This window comes from Nipponia nippon, unplaced genomic scaffold (genome assembly GCF_047370975.1).
Source record: "Nipponia nippon isolate SJK-2023a ecotype South Korea unplaced genomic scaffold, ASM4737097v1 scaffold_5, whole genome shotgun sequence".
NCBI lineage: Eukaryota > Metazoa > Chordata > Aves > Pelecaniformes > Threskiornithidae > Nipponia > Nipponia nippon.
The window spans coordinates 30,248,053-30,268,282 of record NW_028262369.1 but is presented as its reverse complement, the minus strand read 5'-3'; the positions used below and the strand labels follow the sequence as shown (position 1 = coordinate 30,268,282).

Genomic DNA, 20,230 nt, shown 5'->3' with positions numbered 1-20,230 from the left:
TGACCCAATCGGCGCGCGGTAGGGAACGGTTCGCTCGACCAATCAAAGCGCACACCAAGGTACCAACCGCCAGAGCGCGCGCAGGGGATTTAAAAACGCCAGCGGCCTAATAAACGGTCAGCGGGAGGGCGGGGAGCGCGCAGGCGCAGTGCGGCGCGGCGGGGTTGCCATGGCAGCGCGGGGCGCCGCCGCCTCCGGGCGCCGCCATCGCCGGGCCGGGTCGTAAAGGACCGTGTCGGCTGACGTGGGTTTCAGAATAAGCCGACACAACCGTCCCGCATGCCCGGTCCTGCTAGAGCGTCGCTCCGGCTTTGGCCTTTCCCAGCCGGGTGTCCCGGGGCGTGAGCCACCCGCAGCCCCCGCGGCTCGGTTAGGGCCTGCATCCGGGCACACGCTTGTGACAACCGTCGGGGCTCGGTGGCCGGTCGGGAGGGCGGCACGTCCCTCGCAGAGGCGGCCCCCGTAGCAGCGGTACGGCCCGGCCGCTTCGCCCCGATCCCAGCGGCCCGCGGAGGCCGGTGCGTTGCACGTTGCGCACCGGACCGGCAGAGGAGCGCATCGCGGGCCGCACGGCGGCCGGCGGGAGGGCGGGCCGGCGGCAGCCGCATTGCGCGGTGCGCACCGGATGGGAGAGCCGCCGCTGCCGGCACGTGCCCGCCCCGCCCCTCCCGGTCGGCGCGCGCCGCCGGGGACCCGGAAGCACTTTCCCTCGGCGGGGACAGCTCAGCAACGGGCGCGCGGCGGCGGCTCTGCCCTAGCCCCGGCCTCGGTGCCCGCCGCTCCCCGCCCGCTCCACGGCCGCCCCCTGGCCGCCGCCCCGCCGCCGCTGTCCTGCTGCTGCTCCGCCGCCGCCTCCTTCTCCTCATGAAGCCCGTCGTCGTCTTCGTCCTCGGCGGGCCCGGGGCGGGCAAGGGGACGCAGTGCGCTCGCATCGTGGAGGTGAGGGCAGCGGACCCACCGCCGGGGGATGGGGGGGTACGGGACTACGCATCCCGGCGTGCCGCAGGGCTCCGGCTGCGGGGGGCTCTGCGGGCGCGGCCGCGGCGCACGCTGGGAGCTGTAGGCTCCCCCCGGGGGGGGTCGCCTGGGGGAGCGTGTCCCCCTTGGCCCGGCGGCGGGCCCCGCATCTCCACTGTGGTCTGCGCTCATGTCTAGCCTCCATCCACCCACCCCCCCCTTGCAGGCGATAAAATAAATATAACTGACCCACATCTCCCCGTTAACTGGTGAAGCGGTGGGGGCAGCCCCCACTCCAGCCCCTCCGCTCGCCTTCCAGCCCCTGTCAGGCGGCCTAGCCAGGGGCCGGCATTTTTCTTTCTCCTGCCTTTACTTCCCTCAGCCCGCCAAGATCCCACTCCGCCGGTGGGTCTGCCCAGTGCACCCGCCCCGGGCAGTGGGACACCCGCTTGGGGCTTGGAGGCTGTGGAGCACCGGTCGCCTGCTGCGCCTTGGCGCAGGGGCAGGACCGTGGCCCTGGAGAAGTTCCAGACTGCCTGGGCGATGGTGCCTTGTCAGGCCGGTCTTACAGCCCGGCCCGTGTAGGTGGCTCTGTACACGTCTGCGTGGCCACGTAGGTGACTGCGGGGCTGCTGCCCGGATGCCTCGGGCTGCTCGTTTTGTTGCCTGGGAGTGGAGGCGAGGTGGTTTACGGTGGTTGGGTGACTTCAAAGGTGTGGGATCAAGGTTCCTGTCTTCTGAAGCCTGTTCCATAAACGCAAGAGCTGGTACAGTAGACACTGCAGGGTGTTGGTTTGCTGACCCAGGGCCATCTCTGTAAGTTGTGAAAGTAAGATGTTAAAAATAGAATTAAAATTTTGTTCTATGACAGAATATGATAGTGATCAATAGATGTCCTGACCCCATAGACGGTTAATCTTGTTCTCTCGTTTCAAAGAGCCTAAAACCGACAGTATAGGTTGAGAAGACTTTCTGCTATGTTTTTCACATTTTCAGTTTTCCAAATACATTTTTACAGCCATCTCAGATGTTGATAGAACAAGTATCTAAGAAAGAACAGTGAATGCTACATGGTGTAGTACTGTCCTTTTAAAAACTAAAAAACCCAGGGATAATTGCATTGTATTCAGGTGCATAATTACAGAAATAGTTAAGGCTGGATGCTTCCAAACATGAGTGTATGTTGGATTTGAAACAGCTTTTTTTTCTTCTTTTCTTTTTTTTCTCCTGAGCAGCTGTATATATTTTTTTGTATTGAAAGCCGTGTAGGATCAAAGTTTATCCATACCCGCACTGAAAGAAATGACTGAGAACTGTAGCAGTTGCCCATGTTTCTGAAACTATTGGTGGGAAAAACAAAACCCACAACGCCTGGCACAGGCACATTTTGTGTGTCGTCTATTCTGGTGATGCCCTGGCGCTGCTGTTACAGTTTATCCACGCTGCCATTTTATCCCAGTCCTCAGTGTTGTATAACAAAGTTAGGCGAATTTGGTCCAGACTGAAAAATGCCGTTATGACTTTACTTCTGAAGGATTTTAACCTCAAATTACAGCCTGTCTTTCAAACCAGCTTATTCATTAAATTAAATTGTGGAATGAAAGGTTCAAAGTGCTCATAAAGCCTTTTTGGTAAGGTCAAATTCTGCCCCTGGCACATAGCAAACAAATGAGCTTAAACTGTAGGGGAATCTTGTAGGCTGTCATTAATGGCTTTCACCAAACCATTAACATAGCCTCAGGGCTGAAGTACCTTGTGTGGCCTTGGCCTATGTTTAGAAATATAAACGCCTTTGGCTTGATAGGCTAATATAATTGGATAAAGACCACTTTATTAGGAGGAGTTCAAATGAGTCATTGCTACTCAAATTGTATTTGCAGCTAAAAATGAAAGAAAAAAGTTAACTTTGCTTGTACTGTATTTATTTTCTTTTGAAGCCCAGAAAGGGAAGTCCAAATACTAATAAATGTAAATTTGCTTTAATTCTGGTAACTCAGTTCACTGCATGGAAAGAAGTTAATTGAAGTCAGTGGTCTGAGAGTAGAAAGCACTCAGACCCGCTGACTGTAATGGACGGCCTTCCTGCTCGCGTGGACACCTCTACAGGAGCCGCGGGCTAAACTTTGAGGAAGAGAGAGTCTGAGGTAGTTGAAGGGAGAGTTGGTCTGATGCGAGCCTGCTGGAAAACTTTAGAAAAAGGGGACATGAACAGGGAAGTGTAGATGAAATGCAGCAGAGGTACTGGAGAGCAGCACCTTTTTTAAGCACATGTCCTTGGCCTGGCCCCTGGCAGCCCCCCAGAGAGCCCTGGTGCAGGCGGTTGAATAGTCTGTATGCAGTCAATGCTGCCTTTAGGTTAAGGGTGTATTTTTGTTTGGATTTTAAACCCTGTTGGCAGCTTGCCACAGAGAAAAGGGGCCATAGCTCAGTAATAATAAACCTCATTCATCCTTGTAAATGGATTGAATAATATTAGTTTACGTTTGGAATGAATCTGACCCAGAATCTTGCTGTAAATCTGAAGTTTGTGCTGAACAAAAAGTCAGTATGAGCTATAAATATTTCTCAGTTTCTATTCATACTAGACATTTGGGACAGAGCACATCACATGTGGAAGAAGTCTTACTTTGCTGAGGTGAGATCTTGTATGATTTTAGCATTAAACAATTTTATTAACAAACCAAGGGTAGCTGTGTTTTGTAGAGTAAAGGGGGTATTACGTACTACCTGGGAATGATTTCTCAAAGAACTGTTGTAATTGTTTTGCTGACAATGCTTTACATTCCCAGAAAAGGGAGACGGCAATCACATGTTGTAGGTGAAATACATATTCATTAAGTACTAGCTTAAATCATAGCTTCTCAGTATTTGTGTGCTGGAGTCCCTCATTCTGGAGAAGGCGTGTATTCATGCCAAATTTGGACCAAAATGGAGAAATTATTTGAGGGAAGAAGATGCAATAACAAGCGGAAATGGATATTGACTCAGTGTATGAAAGGGAACAGCAGGTAAGCGATTAGGTTTCTTTATCTTCACAGATAAGGTTGGAGGAGACAGCTGAAGCAGGCTGGTTTTCTCTGATACGGAGGGAAGACTCCACAGTACGTTCCACAGACTCAAAGAATTGTTACTGAAATGCAAATGCAGCAGAATTGCTGCTCTGGACCAGTTTCTCCTATTTAGGAAGGGATGAAGCAGAATTCCCTCTTAAGTTCTTATCCTCTCCCTTCCAGCTCTGCAGATTAACTCCTGAAATCTTCCACAGCTCTGTTTGGTGGAGCTTGCCATCATCTGGGACTGTTGTGTAGCTGTCGTGTGAGGCAGAATATTTGAGCAGGTAGTTGAATGATGTCATCTGAATGCAGGTTCTTGCAATAACCTTCATGCTTTCCACAGTGTTTGTATCTGCCGTGACTGTGAGATTATTATGCGTGTGTAGGACAAAATGAATGTGTTTTCTTGCTGACTTCTGAACTTTGCTTATAAAATGGTTATGGGAAGGTCAAGGAAAAAATGCATTCTTCGTATCTGCACAAAATATGCTTTCATGTACTTTAAAATTTAAATCCTTACAACCTTTGCTGGAAATGCAAAGCTCTTTGGTTGGTGGGAAGAACAATAACTAAGTAATTTGTCTTTATTCCAAGCAAGATTTGAGTTGTATTTTGTTTGTTTGTTTGTTTTGGCAAGGTGATTCTGTAGGGATTTAGGGTATAAAAGACATCTCTCTCTGTGTACCTAAAATATAACTCACCTCCACCACAGCCCTATCCTGTATGTTTGTGGTTAAATCTAAAATTAATTCCACGAGGTGGGATGCTGAGCCTTCTCCTTTTATAAGAGCATAAGTTAATATCCAAATGGAAAAAGCTGTTAAGTTGCTTTGGGATATATGATAAGGAGATTTCCTAGGGTGAAGAAAACAATGCGAAGAAGAACTCACTGTATCAGAACACTCCTCTGAAAGTAGCAGTGGATTTAGGTTTTGCTGTCGTGTTTATTGTCTTCTGGAAGTCCACTGAGAGCATTGACTTCCTTGAAATAAAATCGTTTTTAAAATTGTTCGCTTTAAACTCAACTTCTGAAATCTCTTTCAGGAGTGCCAAGTATTAGTATTCTACTTAGCCTTAAGTTCTCATAGTTGTTTTTTGGAGGATAAGTTTGTATTTCTGAACTTTGGAGCTTTTTTTAAAACTTGGTGAGTGATCATTTAAATATACCCCCTGAAGATTTATCCCTATATGCTTCCATTTTGCAGAACACTGGGCATTGAATTTTGGACTTTTCCAAACATACTGGGTGCCTTTTCTTGAGCTTAGCATTCCTGAAGCACTGGGGTGCTCTGTTTGCGCCCCCTCCCCTTCCCTGGGGGGCACTGTCGGTGGGTTTTGTGCGTTTTGTTTTGTTTATGTGGTTTTTTTGTTTGCTTTTCCTCCCCCAGAGGCAAGAACATATTTCAAACTAAGAAAATGTCTTCTTTTTTTTTTATTGGAATAAGCAGACAGAAGGTCTATTACTGCATTATAGTTTATGCCCCAAAGTTTTAATTCCGTGTGCTAATTGCTAATAGCACAGACAAAGCTTTTTAGGTTAAAAAAAAATAAAATACAAAGGCTGCAGGCTTTACATGGTTCTATTTTTATTTTAACTAGTTCTTGAATGGTGTATGTAGCAAATTTCAGTTGTTTATGAAAGTTGCCCACGGTATGACAGGTCAGAACTAGGGCAATAAAAGTTTGTATTTTATTTGTTTAGATCTTAAGCCTTGTGACTTTCATTTTCAGAGTAACAATGATAAGCCAAGATAGGAGTCAAGGTCAAAGTAGTAATTTGTGTTTCTCTTGCTTTTTCTTGGCTTCTGCTCACTTAAGGAAGTCTCAAGCTGTGTGTTCAGTGGAGAGATGTGTTGCTGGACCACACAGGGCTGAATCAGAAATAAACCTTGTACCCCTCAAAAGCTGGCTGCGTAAGGAGTCCCAGCAGCAGCTGCTGCACGCTGCTGATCCTTTCTTACTGCCTCGAGAAGATTGCTAGGGCGGACTCCGCCTTATTCAAGTATGACATAGATATGACTCATGTATTTTCAGTTGTATTCATCTAGTTATTGTATTTACTGAAAACAAAGCATGTTCTCTCTGTGGAGTGGAAGTTGCAAATCCTGGCTGACAGAAGAAAGCTAGAAGGGGCTATAGGACAGGGCAGAGAAGGGCATCCCAGGGAGGCTGCAGTCTCGGGTTGTAATTTGGAGATGTGGAGTGTACAGCTTACACATCCCAGTTTGTCCTGCTGAACGGGGACTGATTTACCAGGCTGCTGTGAGACAAACAAGCGAGCAATGTTTTGCTCTGCTCTGTACAGTACTGCTAAGTGCTGTTCTGAGTAACACCTCTATGGTGGGATTGATGGGAACTTGAGCTTGCCTTTCCACATCACTGATTTTTTTTTTTTTGGGGGGGGGGGGGTTTGGGTTTTTTGTTTGGTTGGTTTTTTTGAAAGCGAAAGGAGGAAGATGTCTACAGTGGTGCTGAAGACAGCTGATTTTTATCTTTTTCATTCACAGTTAATTTTTGTAAGAGATTTGGATTATGGTTCTCCGAGTATAAAAATAGTCTTAAAAATAATGAGAAATTGTGTAATAGCAACTTACCGATTCAATCTTTTATTCTTCTAGAACAGCATGCCAGTCCACTAGCATAGCAGAAAACGTTATCTTTGAAATAAGTTTTGGAATAGTTAATTCTATGTTTTCTTTTTTCTTCTCTGTAATCTAAAAATCTGTCCAGATTTTAGGTGCTTGGCATCCAAGTATTTGGAAAATTTTTTTAACCTAGTTTCTATTTCAAGTCTTCCTTTCAGTCTCATGTTATGAATCTAGCATGTATGCATCCTTCAAGACCTGGAGAAACTGCTTTTTCATTGTTTGGCAGCCACAGTCCTGCTCCCTTTCTGATTGCAGAGAAGAATTAGGCAGTAGTTGCAAGAAGTCACGTTCCAGGGATTGCACCTAGAAGTACTTGGCACTGCTGGAAAGTCATGCTGGCACAATGCAAACCTTGGCAAGACGCGAGAGTGTTTTGCCCCAGTTTTTGTGCAGTTACATCACAGTCTCTTTTGTGAGCTCTTGGGGATGTGACGATTTTCTCCAACTCAGGATGCCTGCTGAGGGTTTATCTCGCCTAAGATGAAAGAAAACTTTGTGCCCTGTATGCATTGATTAAAACTGGCGAGAGTAGCGGGAGCACTGCATCTCTGAAGCCTTCTGTGTATGGAGCAGCAGCCAAGCCTTTCTCCGTGCTTGTTTGCATTGTTTAAAACAACGTATTTGCTTTGGCTCTTGACTCAGTACGGTTAACAAATAGATGTTTTGCCCCTGAAGGAGAGGTTTGTTTTTCTTATTGCCTGGTTAATCCATTCTGAAGGTTACTCTAGAATACAATTTACTATTATCTAAAACAAGTCTATTTATACAACGGTACTTTAAAACACTTCTATCTTTTACTTTCCTGTTCAGCCGTTAAAAACTATTTTAGTTTGCTGTTGCAAAAGACACAGAATTCCAAAAATTGTCTGACTCAATTTTGTTTTCATGCATGAAAAGGGAAATGCCAAGGAAAATTAAATGGTTTGGTAATCCTCTAAAACCGAAGGGATTATATTTTCCTCCTGTTTTCTCCTTTGTAGAGACTTGATGTTAAAAATATCATCATTCTTTAACTTTAGCAAGAAGAACTACATGTTAATTTAGCGTTCAGCAGAGTAAGGTTTCTTGCTTATAAGGAAAGATTTATTCTAGTTTATGGCTTCTGTAGTTCTTAGTTAGTATTTAGATTTGCAATTAAATAGGCATATCCAAATGCAATGCACATTAAAGCAGGAGTACAGTGAGCTTATAGAGGATGTCTGTAGAGCTTTTCCTTCACAGTTATTTAGAGCAAAATCTTGCTTCCTTTTTTTTTTGCCAGCTGTGTAGAGTTTTGGAGATTTAGGTAATTATATCCCTTCTTAAATTATGACTATGGCAAAACTAACTTTCCACGCTTTTGTGGGTGAAATTGGAAAGCAACTGAAATGTTTTTAAAGTCACTTAGTGGGTTGTGTAATATTTCTGTTGTACTTAGTCCAGTAGCCAAGTTTTTAAATCCCAAGTTCACAGCCTTAAAAAGTGTGTAGTCACATTATTATGCTGCTCAGACACCTTTTTTGAAATTTGCTTTGGATGTTGCTGCAGCCAAGCTGATAACCCTGAAGTTTTTTGCTGCTGTTTTTGTTTTGTGTAAAAACTTCAGGATGAGTGTGTATAGGTGTACTCTGTTTTGGATGTATAGCTCACTTAAGTAATCACCAAGATGTCTTTATTGCCTGTTTTTATGGACTATATTTGGTCAAGGAGCATAGTACACTCTGGTTAGTTTTTTTGTGGTGTTAAGTGACCAGAGAAAACGATTGTTTTGTGCTCTGAAATTTCCTTTATAAGACTGCATTTCTCTTTGATAAGAGTGTATTTGTATGTTTGCACTAGATGTCTATTTACGATGGTAAATGCCTGAGAAATTCAAGTGTAATAAATACTTTTCATTGGTATTTTGCTTTAGCAACTTTTTTTTGCATGTAGTTTGAGGTGAAAGAAAAGAGTAATGGTGTTTGCTGTTTTCCTGCATACTGGTATCAAACTGATAGATTTGGACCTGATCTTTCTGCACTCTTTCTGTTTACTGTACATGGCGTGGCATAGGGTGGCACCAGTGTAGCTGTTTACCTTCATCTGCCACATCATTGTTAGGAGAAGGCACTAGTCTGCCCTGAGGGCTGAGCGCCTGTGTTTGTACAGCTGCCATGTTACCTGCGGAGTTATAAGTGATTTGACCAAGGTAGAGGAGGAAGTTGGTGCCAGAACCACAATGGGAATGTAAGGATTTCTGACTCATGCTGTGCTTGAAACCTTCCTCCAGCTCCAAAGGACCTGGAATCACCTCTTGTGCTTTTCTCTAAGTAGTTAGATAAAATTACAAACCTATTGCGTAAACGTAGCAAGGAAAGGCACTATCTCGACTTCTTCCCTTTGTAAATCAAGACTTGACCCAGTAACTGATAATCACTTACGATTTTTAATTAGTTGTAGGATCGGCTATAGCTTGTATCTCATTTGGTGGTTGTTAAACGTCTTATTGCACAGTGTAACATTTCAGGAAGCACCTTGGGGACATGGTCTCGTTTCCAAACATGACAAAATTACCTTTGAAAACAGCATCCGAATGCCCAACTAAAGCCCTCTTGAGCATTTTACCCAACAGTCTGTATTGCTGTGCTTTCTGTGCATACAGAGTATTCCATGTTGTCAGATTACACACTGAAGATGGAACAGATCCGTCACTAGCAAGCTGCTATTCCCTGTATTTTTCTGCTGTAATGTGAAGATAAATGTGGTTGACGCCATTGACTGATGTTAACTTTGCATGTGTACTAATTCAAGGGAGTCTATGCCTGTTTGTTTTGCACATTTCAGAAGTATGGCTACACGCACCTTTCTGCTGGTGACCTCCTTCGAGATGAACGAAAAAGGCCAGGCTCACAGTATGGAGAACTCATTGAGAACTACATTAAGGAGGGGGAAATTGTACCAGTTGAAATAACAATCAGCTTGCTGAAGAGGGTAAGGAAAGGGCTATTTCCTTACTGGTTCACTCTTGCAGACTAAGCAAGAAAGCAGCGGCCGTATTCTGGAGGAATTGCCTTTCCTTCGGTGTGAGTAGTACGAAACGGCAGACACGTAGGTGCGCATTGCGTACTGGGCTTCTCTTAGCAATTACTCATGTTTCTTTCTGGATGGTTGGAGGGCAGTAGGTGATGGCCTCTGATATCTGGGGATATGTGAGAATGGGTTATTTTTATTTCATTTTTTTAGTAGCTCAAGGGAAATTAGGGAATCTCTGTATTTCTTATTTCCCTTAACTAGCTTTTGTACCTCTAAATCAGCTCAGTCATGTTTGACTGGAGGGTAAAGGCCTTAAAGGTACTAAGTTTCTGTAAGTTTTATCAAAATAGATAGCCAGGTGAAGGAGAAGGGCACCTGCTAATGTTCCTGTGGAAGGAAAAGCTCCAGCCTTTATCCTTATTAGATGTCCAGGAAAACAACTAGAGTATCTCCTTTAAGACAGAAAAGGCTTCTGTTGCTCATGGCACTAAATTTATCTGGAGTTTTTCCATTAGAATTAACTCTAGATCAGGCACGTTTTGGCATCTTATTGTGTAACAGTGCTTTCTAGTATCTTGTAGAAAATCAGCTTTAAAGCTGGGATTGTGTCTTATGAGATTTTGAGCTTTATAAAATAGTGAATTCAGTTTGAAAAAAGGCTATATGGGTGCATCAGTGAATTAATTAGCATGTGTTGAAGGTGAAACAAAATACATTTTGTAAATCTGCAATAATCCTAACATAAATGCGTCTTAACTTACCACATCAACGTTTTGGGGCTAATTTAATAAGTAGATAAATGGTTGTATGTGCAGGAGATCATGAATTGAATTCTCTTTTATCAGGCTATGGATCAAACAATGGCTGCCAATTCCCAGAAGAACAAGTTCTTGATTGATGGATTTCCCAGGAATGAAGATAATCTTCAAGGCTGGAATAAGACTATGGATGGAAAGGCGGATGTTTCTTTTGTTCTCTTTTTTGATTGTGACAATGAGGTAATGAAGTGTGTTATTCTGTAACTTCCTTTCTTGCTATATTGTGAGAATCATTCAAGAACAAAAAAACTCTCTCAGGTAGTGAATGGACTAGTGTAAGAGCAGAAGGAAAACTTGGTCTGTGAATTTCAAGGATTTTTGGCAACTTGCTTTTGCAGGTGAAAAACTGCATGTTTTTGAAATAGCAGGCAGCTAATTGCACTTGGTATAATCGTGCGAATAAATTATATTGAAGAAGTACTTCAGGCAATTGCATTCTTAAGGAAAATTTATAAAAACTTTAAATACATTATACAAAATTATTTGGTTAATTTTCAGAAAACATTACTCTGTTTACTTTTAGTAACTGTTGTTTAGTCCAAAATGAACTTGGTAGCAATGTCTGCTTTAATTCTAAAGTGCTGGCAGCAGCAGTCTTTATTGTCATAGTTATGAGCTGTGCTATAGGATAGCCAGTAATCAACATTTTATTCAGCAAGTCATTAGATTACAAGGGCATTTTGACAGTGATACATTATATTCATTTAACAAGTGCCACGATATGCTGTCTTTTTAATATGTCAGTGCCCTTGAGGCATTAAAAACTGATACGGGAATCCCAGCACCTTAAGCTGACTTTCTTCCTTTTACCCTTTTCCCAAATTTCCTGGAAAATTTTGTTACCTTTTTTTTTACTTAATTGCAATTATTTTTTTTTAATCTCAAAGAACAAGTGAGGGGTCATTTTTTTTCTATTTAAAAACTTAAATAAGATTAAATGACTTTTTTCACTTGGGGTGTTAATTGTGTTCATTTTGGGGTTCTGATTTTTTTTACTAGATCTAAGAATAGACAACATGATCTTCTGGATTTATTTTTTTTTTTACTATGGGTGTACTGTGTAGGAAAAGTAATTTTTAATCATTGTCCTCTTGCATGAGTAGGATAAATGTATTCATGAAGTGTAGATGTGTCAGCGTCGCTTACTTAACTTTATGTTTCAAAACTTACTTCATGGGGCAGCTTTTAACTATGGCTAGTTCTTCAGTTTTTACTTAGATTTTGATTTTTAGGTCTTCGTTATAGCGATGTCAAGTAAGAATATTTTAGCCTACAATAACTTGGTACGTAGCCTTACAAAATTCTTTGAAGAACATACAGTGACTTTCTTTCAGTGCAGGCATATATTGGTAGTCTAATTTGACATGCTGCTTTTCAGAAAGTCTGAACACATCCTTGAAAATCAGGTAATTTTCTTCTTTAAATGTCTCAAGTTGAATACCAAGTCAAACCACTGAGCTTGATGTTGCTTTTACTTCCACTGAGCCCAATCCCATCTTAAGAGCCCCCCATTTTAATAAATTGATGAAGTGTAAAGCTATCATCCTTTTTCTCTGGAAGAATCTAACTTTCCACACGAATTCTGGTTACATCCTCCAGATCTGGACAGTATTTTGTGTGTCAGGGCTATTTAGATTTTCAGGATTTTTGTTTTGTTCCTGCTTTCAATATAGCACCTTGTGTTCTTGGTTGTGATCATCTCTTTGATGTTTCTTGTAGATATGTATTGGCCGCTGTCTTGAAAGAGGCAAGAGCAGTGGAAGGAGTGATGATAATCGGGAGAGTCTGGAAAAGAGGTACTATCTTCAAAACTTTTCAGTTCCCTTCTGTTTATGTTTTACTATGTAATGCTTTTTTTCCCCTGTGCTTTCTCCTAGAATTCATACGTATCTGCAGTCTACTAGGCCTATAATAGATTTGTATGAGAGAATGGGAAAAGTCAGAAAAGTGGATGCCTCTAAATCTGTTGATGAAGTAAGTATATAAGCAAAAAAACCATGGGGATGACAGTGACAGGATATATATTATTTTCAGCATTCTTCTGAGATGTGTGTGTGTGTGGTTAGTGTGCTAATTAAGCACTGATGTGTATTACTGAGGGAGGTTGTGGAACTCTCGTTTTGACTCTTGAAGAACTGATTAAGATGTTAATAACTTTAAGAAATCAATTAGTTCTACTTGAACATGAGCTAGACTGAGCACATTTTCAGTGTTTCTGTGTTTAGCAGTGTCTTGTCTTTTTCACTTTCATGAGCTTTTGCTTTTCTGAAGTAGTATTGCTCTTCTGTCTCAGTTTCCCAGAATTTATGCCAATTTCACTATTAAAGAATTACTGTGAATGTTCTAAGAAAAACTTATATGTTTTTTAAAATATTGTCAATTATTGTGTGTGCTGGTTTAACTTGAAGTAACTGTTTGACTAACACTTCATAAAATTAATATTCTTCTCTCTCTCGTAGGTTTTTGAAAAAGTTGTACAAATTTTCGACAAAGAAGGCTAATTCCCAGCTTGAAAGTTCATTTAAACTTGTGCTTGAATCTTGCTTGAATAGCTGCTACTGCAGTCCACTCTTTGTAATTGTTTTAAAAGATTTTTTTTTTAATTGTTTTTCACATATCTAATGATGATTGGAAAAGCAGTTAATTACAAATGGATCTGTTTTTTAAATAGGAAATCATTTCTTGTGGCGATAGTATACAAATTTCAGGTTTATCCATTAGTATAAGTTCAGTTACTGACATGGCAAAACCACAGTTAAAACATCTCTTTGAAGAGACTATTTATTCTTTCACAGTTCTGTGCCTATCATGGGCAGCCCTTCTTATTTCTTATTGCCATACACCTTTTTTTTTTTTTTTTTTTTAAGGATCAGCTAAACAGCAGCATTAAGCAATGAGGGACCCATGTGCCCTTGTTTGTTTTTCGGATGCTTGGACCAAATTTAGCAGATATTTTTTCAGAGTATAATTTTGTCATGACGTTCCCTGTTAGCCCCAAACCTGAATTCTGTAAGTCAAAGCTACCATTAGTATGAGAATCTGTTTTAGCAGTTCTCACAAAACTATTTAATGTGCTGTTCAGAAATCGACATACAAAGTACTTTATGGAAAGTGGTGCTTTCTTATGACTCTGGATGTAAACTGTCTTGTAAGTTCTTGAGTACCTGGATGACATGACCCTGGGCTTTACCTTGTCTTCATTTGCAAAAGGTTAAGAATATAATTTCAAAGTCAGGTCAGTATTTCCATACTCATTTATTTTAAATGATAGTTATGTTCTTAATTACAGCATGATCTTCACAAGATGGCAAAACTCTTAAACAATGTACAATAAGCAAAATCTTCTAACCATTCTGTCTTCTGTAACAAGTGGAAGGGATTTTCTGTATTATTATTATTATTATTATTGAAATACTGTGTTACTGAATTCTTTAAGGTTTGTTACCCAGGGAAATACTTTTATGGTTAAACTAGTGAATTTGTTTCCCTAAAATTGTATAATTTTAATAACTGTTTGTTTGAAAAGATTGTAAATTATGCACTTTTATTATGATGTGGTCAGCTGAGGGGAAGATACCTGCAGAAAAAAGTTCCATTCCCTTAAACAAATTGGGTCCTGCTTCATCACGTCCTCTTGAATTAGCCAAGTACAGTCAGCAGCAATAGTTGGGATAAGCAGATAACTAGTTGAAACAAACTGGTTTAAATGTTTGCACAGATGTGGTGTAATTCTGCCTTTTGTTTAAAGTAACCTTTTCTCTCCCCTATATAGTATGCATAGGTCTGTGGGGGCCCAACTGTGCATTCCTTGCATGCCCTAAGCTTTCACTGAAGAAGGCTCCAGAAGGCTTGAAGATGAGTGTTTTAACTAATTTTAGTGATAGAGTGGTTCTTCCTACATTAACTGATGCTGTAATTGGTTTGTGATATGCTAATAGATGTTGCAAATTACAGGGAATTGCAATTTGGAAATCTTGGGGTTCAGCTTTTCTTTATTGATGACTATCTCTATTTAGGAAAAGCTTTAAGTTAAACCTAGCTTCTAATTAGAATCAGACGTGTTGGTCCTCATCCTGCAATCTGATCTGTGCAGGCAGATTTTTATTTGCATGAATTCTCATCTTGCTGAGATTCTTGAGGCTGCTGGACTGGGGAAGAGATGGGTACAGAAACAATGGGTAAGCTACAGTATCTTTTCCAGTATGGTAGGAGTTCAAAGAATGGACTGAGCACAAATAGCTGTTTACTACTGCAGAATATATGGACCATGACTACTTTTGTGAGTATGGGAGGCTAATGCTTTTGCTTTATTAATTTCCCCTTAAAAAAAAAAAAATCATGGAATTTAATTCTTATTGTAGAAGTATGCTGACATAGGATAGGATCCAGCAAAATGCATGTTTTGATATGAAGGTTAGAATCAGGGTTTTTCCAAAAAGACTCCAAACAGGATTCTTTAATCCGGTTAGAGAGATTTAATTATCTTTTGTTTCTAAGTAGCTGGTTTTTACAAGTTCTGTTCAGAATAGAGTATCTGTTTTCTCATCATATACTTTTCTGTGTATTTAAGTGCCGAAACAAAGAAAAAAAAAAACCTTTGGAGTGAGTTTTTAGAAAAAACCCAATGTTTTGGCAATATTGAATTTGGAGTGGATTGTAATGTGTCTGTGCAAAGACTAGATTTTTTTGTCATTTTATTTATTGAAGATGCCATTAAATGTGTTACCAATTCTTTCAAGTTGGACTTATGATTGAAATAAAGATTAAAGGCAATATGCCAATGTGTTGTGTCTGTTCAGCAGCAAAGCTGTACAAAGAATTTGAGGAGATCCAATAAACTCTGTTCTGTGGCTTAATGTGAGTGCTTGGCTTACAGGTACCTGTTACAAGGGATATTTTTCATATATATATCTATATAAAGTGTGTATTTATTAGTGTTAGATACCTTGTGTGGCCACATACACACAGGTATATGTATAAAAGTTCAGTTTTCACCATCAAAACTGAAGTCCTGAAGACCCTGTTAGGCACAGGATAAAATCAGGCAAATACCTGTGGAATTGGTACGTTTTCTTGATTATATGGGTTTATCAAATTACTCTATTCATGTCGTTGTGCAGTGATCATTCATTTGGCACGTCTGTGAAAGAAAGGGGACTTGAAGTGGACTAGGAAACACAAACCTATCGTGCAGCTGCTGTTGGAGATGCTTTCTGTCTTGACTTCTCATGCTTCCTTGCTCAGTTACCACCTGATTTCCTGAATGCCGTTCTGCTGCTTTGCAGCACATGCCTACGTGCCCTACTGTGTTCTTAAAGGAGATTGGCACAGCATAATATTCTTTATAAAAGAGACTGAGAGGTTGCCGGGTTTATTTTAAAATAAGTCTTCACATTTTGCATAAAGGTTTGTCACAACATGGGTTGTTTATTCATGTGTAGGTTTCCAGTGAACAACATGTTGAAACCTTACTCTGGAAAGATTTGCAGAGCTGGCCTGAAAGGGATGAGAAAAGCAGGGGATTTTCCAGCAGTGGTAGGTATCTTTCTGCTGGTAAAACTACATAGACCAAACTGTTTTGATGAAACTTTACCCTGAGGTTGTAGCATCTGCCTGGGGTCTGACCAGCAGGGGCAAGGCTCTGTTACGTTGCCCCAAAGCAAGCTTCCCACTCCCACAAGTGGGAGACTTGAACAGAAAATCCCTGTCCAAAAGGTGCCAATTTGATGGAGTGGGGGCAGGCGGAGAAGACCATAAGCATGCAGTTGAGGATTGCCTCAGTGCAAGATATTCCCCGCTAGCAACATTTGTCCTCAATAAGAAGAGATGGTTCATGAGGCAGTTCCAAGGTCTTGTGCAAAATGCTGTGTCTTACAACAGTGGGGACATCTGTGTGCCGCTGCCCAGGCTGAACCGGGGAGAATGGGAGAGTTAAATGGAAAAAAGACTCGGTTCAGACTGGAGCTGCCAACTGTTGTTACCGGTTGGCAGTTTCTAGCTGCCAGCATTTAGGAAAAGTTGCAGTTTAGGGGATTATTTTTCTGCTTAGTTTGGAGTTCAAGATCAGTTTGGTCCCTGTTGTGATACAGATGTCTCTGAAAGCTATGATCTGTGACTACTCGGCTGGCCTTCTGCTCGGGGCAGGGGGGGTAAGACTTGGTCCCTTGGCACAATCAAGCCATTCCTTCAAGGCATGGTGCAGCAGGACTTGGAGACGGGGCACCTGGGGCTGTGCGCTTGCTACAGTCCAAAGATCCCAGGGTTAACAGCTAATAATGAAAACTGCAAGATGATGCAAAGAGGATTCAGCTAATCAGGTAATAAAGGAGACAGTAACAAAAATATTAAAGCTCATGGTTTTTACAGCAGCAGTTCTCACACTCTTTTGATCTGTAGGCATTTATAAATCTTCCAGTGGAGATAGGGGGGCATAGATGAATTTAATCTTGCTGCTTTCTGCTATTTTTCATGGATTGCTTAGTTTAAGATGGTGGTTTTCAGCCTGTGGTCTGTAGAGTATTTCTGTTGGTAACAATAGGCATCATTACTGAGTCTTCTAATCTGCTCAGCTGATGTATTCTCTATCCTCTTTGCTTTCTGCCTTCTCATGTCTTTTCCTTACCTTTCTGAATTGCAGATGCTCTTTGGGACACAAAAGGGGGTGCTCTTACCAATCTCTATGTGCCTTGCAAAAGAAACAAAATCTTCAAATACCTTCAGCTGGAGCAATCAGAACCTGTTTCTGCCAATGAACTTGGTGCATAATCTGTTACAAAACTGACATAAAGCACATTGTGCTTGTTTTTTCAACTACAGAAAATCTCAGTGTAGTACCTCTGCTCTTTTCTCCTGTATGAGTGAGATCAGATGTGTCTGTCTTGCTTCAGCACAGTGCTTAGCAGCAGTTGTGTGAAAAAAACTCCTCGGTCACTAGATGTTAAACTAGCAATGACCTGTTATGCTTCAATGGAAGCAAGTGAGATGATTGAGGAGGGGAGGAAAGAAGCTCAGTCAATTCTGCTTCACTAGTCAGACTTCAGGTTTAGATACAGATCAGTTCCGCATGGCAGCGATGCTTGTATTTAAGTCTAGCTATTTCATCATTATGCTGTATAGAAATTCATGCAAAAGCACTCTCTGCCTCGAAGTCGCCTGTCTCCCCTCATCGACTGTGCCACCTTGAATTCCAGGGGTTGTGGAAACAGTAATTTGTCTTCAGGGTAAAGCTGTAAAAGCTAAACTGGGCAGGATGAAGACAAATTGAGCTGTGCTTGTGAAGAGCAAGATGTACAGCTTATTTCACTGTGGGCAGCAATGCCAGGCTATTTTGTGATCCTGGTTTATAACTGCATTCAGACAGCAAAGCAGAAATTTTCTCTTCCCCCTCAAATGTTTGGCAGAAAGCTTGCTTTTGTCTAAAATGCTTCTTAAGCACTGTGCGAACCATGCAGTCCTAAACCAAATACCAGTTTGAGTTGTGCTTTTTCTTTCTAATTTACAAATAGGAGGGTTTGGTTTAGTTTCTTGTAATAGCTGCTGCAGTGGGACAAGTCTTGGAAAATACAAGGCGCTATCCCAAAAGATATTATCTGCTTTATTCTGGAGGGCTTTTTAGCACAGTGCAGTTTCTTCGTGGTAAGAAATGGCAAAGATATTGCTGTGCAACTATCAACATGTAATGATATGTGGATGGTATGTGGAAATGGTATCTTGTACAACTTTTGTGCTCAGCATGCACTGCTATTTAGTGCCATGAGATGTGAAAAGAGATTTTAGGATGGATTCTCAATTGGATCAAGTCTTAGGAGTGAAGCTTAATCTATCGTGGAGGTCTTCAGGGACTATCAGGATCTATCAAGATACTTGGAGGATGTAATATGTGGTGGTCCTCGTTCCTGACTGAGCATAGAGCTACCTCTCTCGGTTGCTGTTTGGGGCATTACTACTGTTGTCGTCTTAAACCAGAACCCGCTGAAGTCCCCAGCTGTGGTCACCAGGTATCCTGAGGTCCATGTTATGTTCTAGCCCAAATACCTCTGTCCTTCTCTGAATACCTCCTCTGCTTTCATTTGGATATGATGGAAATCATCAGTGCCTTTATTTCAGGGGGAGGACTGACACAGTCCTAAGTTAAGCTGCTGCCCCACCTCATACTCGGCACACAGAAATTTCTGCAAGAGGGAGGTGCTCTCTGGGAGCTGCAGTGGCTTCCTTACTTCCATTTTCCTTTCCAGGTGATGCATCCTGGACAGACAAGATTTCACAAGGCATAATAGTATCTCCCTACCCCAAGAGGGGAGATGGTAGCCAGACCATGGGCTAAGCCCTTGGGCATAGAAGACAACAATGGTGTGAAACATCCTGGATGCATTTTTCAAATGAAAGTATAATCAGCAGCCACATTTTTGCTGGGTAATCAAAATGTCCGTGGAAAATAGAAACAGGGATAATTTTACCATGTTCTTTCTAATTTAAAATTTTCTGCGGGCAGAAAGTGCATTTGACCGCTTCCTTGCGACAGAGCTCAGGATTCTAAGTGCTGGTCCTGAAGCAAGCATTGCATTTGGCTTACCATGTGTGACTTCTTGTAAAGCTTCCCTGGGCTCTTGGATGCTGTTCTTGCCAGCGAGAGCAGATTGCTTCCAGCAATAAACATCCCACAAAATTATGTATGTTCCTTAAGAAAAGTACCAAGATTTTCTGCTAATTGCAAAAATACATAATGGATGCCTTCAGCATCTGTTATTTATTCTCTAACCAGCTTTCATCCAAAAGTAACCTTTAAACAAACATTAAGATTGGGTAGTGTAGCAGTTCCAATGTGTCACACAGATCTACACCCTCTGGTTTAATGATGTTTGAAACACATGCTTACAGTTGACTTCTAGTGAGAGGGAGAAGTTGTTTGTATCTCTAGCTCGGAGACCTTCACAACCTGGAGAAGATGCTGCTCGGTGCCAGCGCTGAAAGCGTGTCTTGGGCATTTAGTTGTGCTCTTTTTGGAAGCCAAAGCCCAGCAGAGAGAGGATTTTGCTCGCACGACCATTGCTTCAATCTACCACAAGGAGGGGTGCAAGGCTCGCAGAGAGGAGGATGCAGCTTGAAAGTGTCATTCATAGGCTGTACAGTATTTCCCGTATATTGAAAGACCTGATTTTTAATTAAAAAAAAGCCTGCCTTTTTTTTAATGGTGTAACTTTAAAAAAAAAAATCCCCATGAAGAAACAGATATTTTTGGATGGATTTTTTGTTGCACTGAGATCTGCTATATTGGTAACTTGGCAACAGCGACTGTTGTGCTTTTTTTTGTCAGTTTATCTAATTGCATCTAATGAGAACAACTTGATGGGGCCAACAATTATTGTGGCTGTTCTATACCACTATACTTGTGATAGGTTTCTCATTCCCATCCTGAGCCAACTAGGCAACTTTCCGAGATTGGTTTGGGTGAGAGAGTCGGTGACATCTGGGTCTTGTGCCGCTTCACTGGCAGACAGCAGAGCAGCACTGTTGAGGACTGAGCACTAAGGACTTTGCAGCCCCTTTGCAGTAGATCTCCTATTCCTCTATGCTTAAATACGTTCCCATTTTCTAAGCAACCTGTATTACATAGCGGGAGATTAATGTTCAAAGAGACTCTGAAACTCAGCAGAAGCACAGCCCAAATGAGTGGCAAGAGGAGAAATAACCTTTGCTTGCAAAGACCAGCTGCTCAGATTTGACCAAACTGGCTCCTAACTCAGTGCAGTTAACAGGACAATGT

The 20,230-nt window shown here is 41.7% G+C and overlaps 1 protein-coding gene across 1 annotated transcript; it reads left to right on the top strand.

Moving 5' to 3' along the window:
• The first annotated feature begins 165 nt into the window (after positions 1-165).
• Positions 166-15,242, top strand: CMPK1 (cytidine/uridine monophosphate kinase 1). The gene is made up of 6 exons (XM_087732861.1): positions 166-939; positions 9,461-9,607; positions 10,495-10,647; positions 12,187-12,263; positions 12,345-12,441; positions 12,927-15,242. Exons 1-6 carry the CDS (start codon positions 865-867, stop codon positions 12,966-12,968), a joined length of 591 nt encoding a protein of 196 aa, XP_087588987.1. The 5' UTR covers positions 166-864; the 3' UTR covers positions 12,969-15,242.
• The last annotated feature ends 4,988 nt before the right edge of the window (positions 15,243-20,230 follow it).

What these genes read in the sequence shown, in the direction of transcription:
- CMPK1 (XM_087732861.1), top strand. Translation starts at nt 865, where the DNA reads ATGAAGCCCGTCGTCGTCTTCGTCCTCGGCGGGCCCGGGGCGGGCAAG. An exon ending in AGTGCGCTCGCATCGTGGAG is followed by an intron (nt 940 to 9,460) that starts GTGAGGGCAGCG and finishes TGCACATTTCAG; the next exon opens with AAGTATGGCTACACGCACCT. An exon ending in TTTTTGATTGTGACAATGAG is followed by an intron (nt 10,648 to 12,186) that starts GTAATGAAGTGT and finishes TGTTTCTTGTAG; the next exon opens with ATATGTATTGGCCGCTGTCT.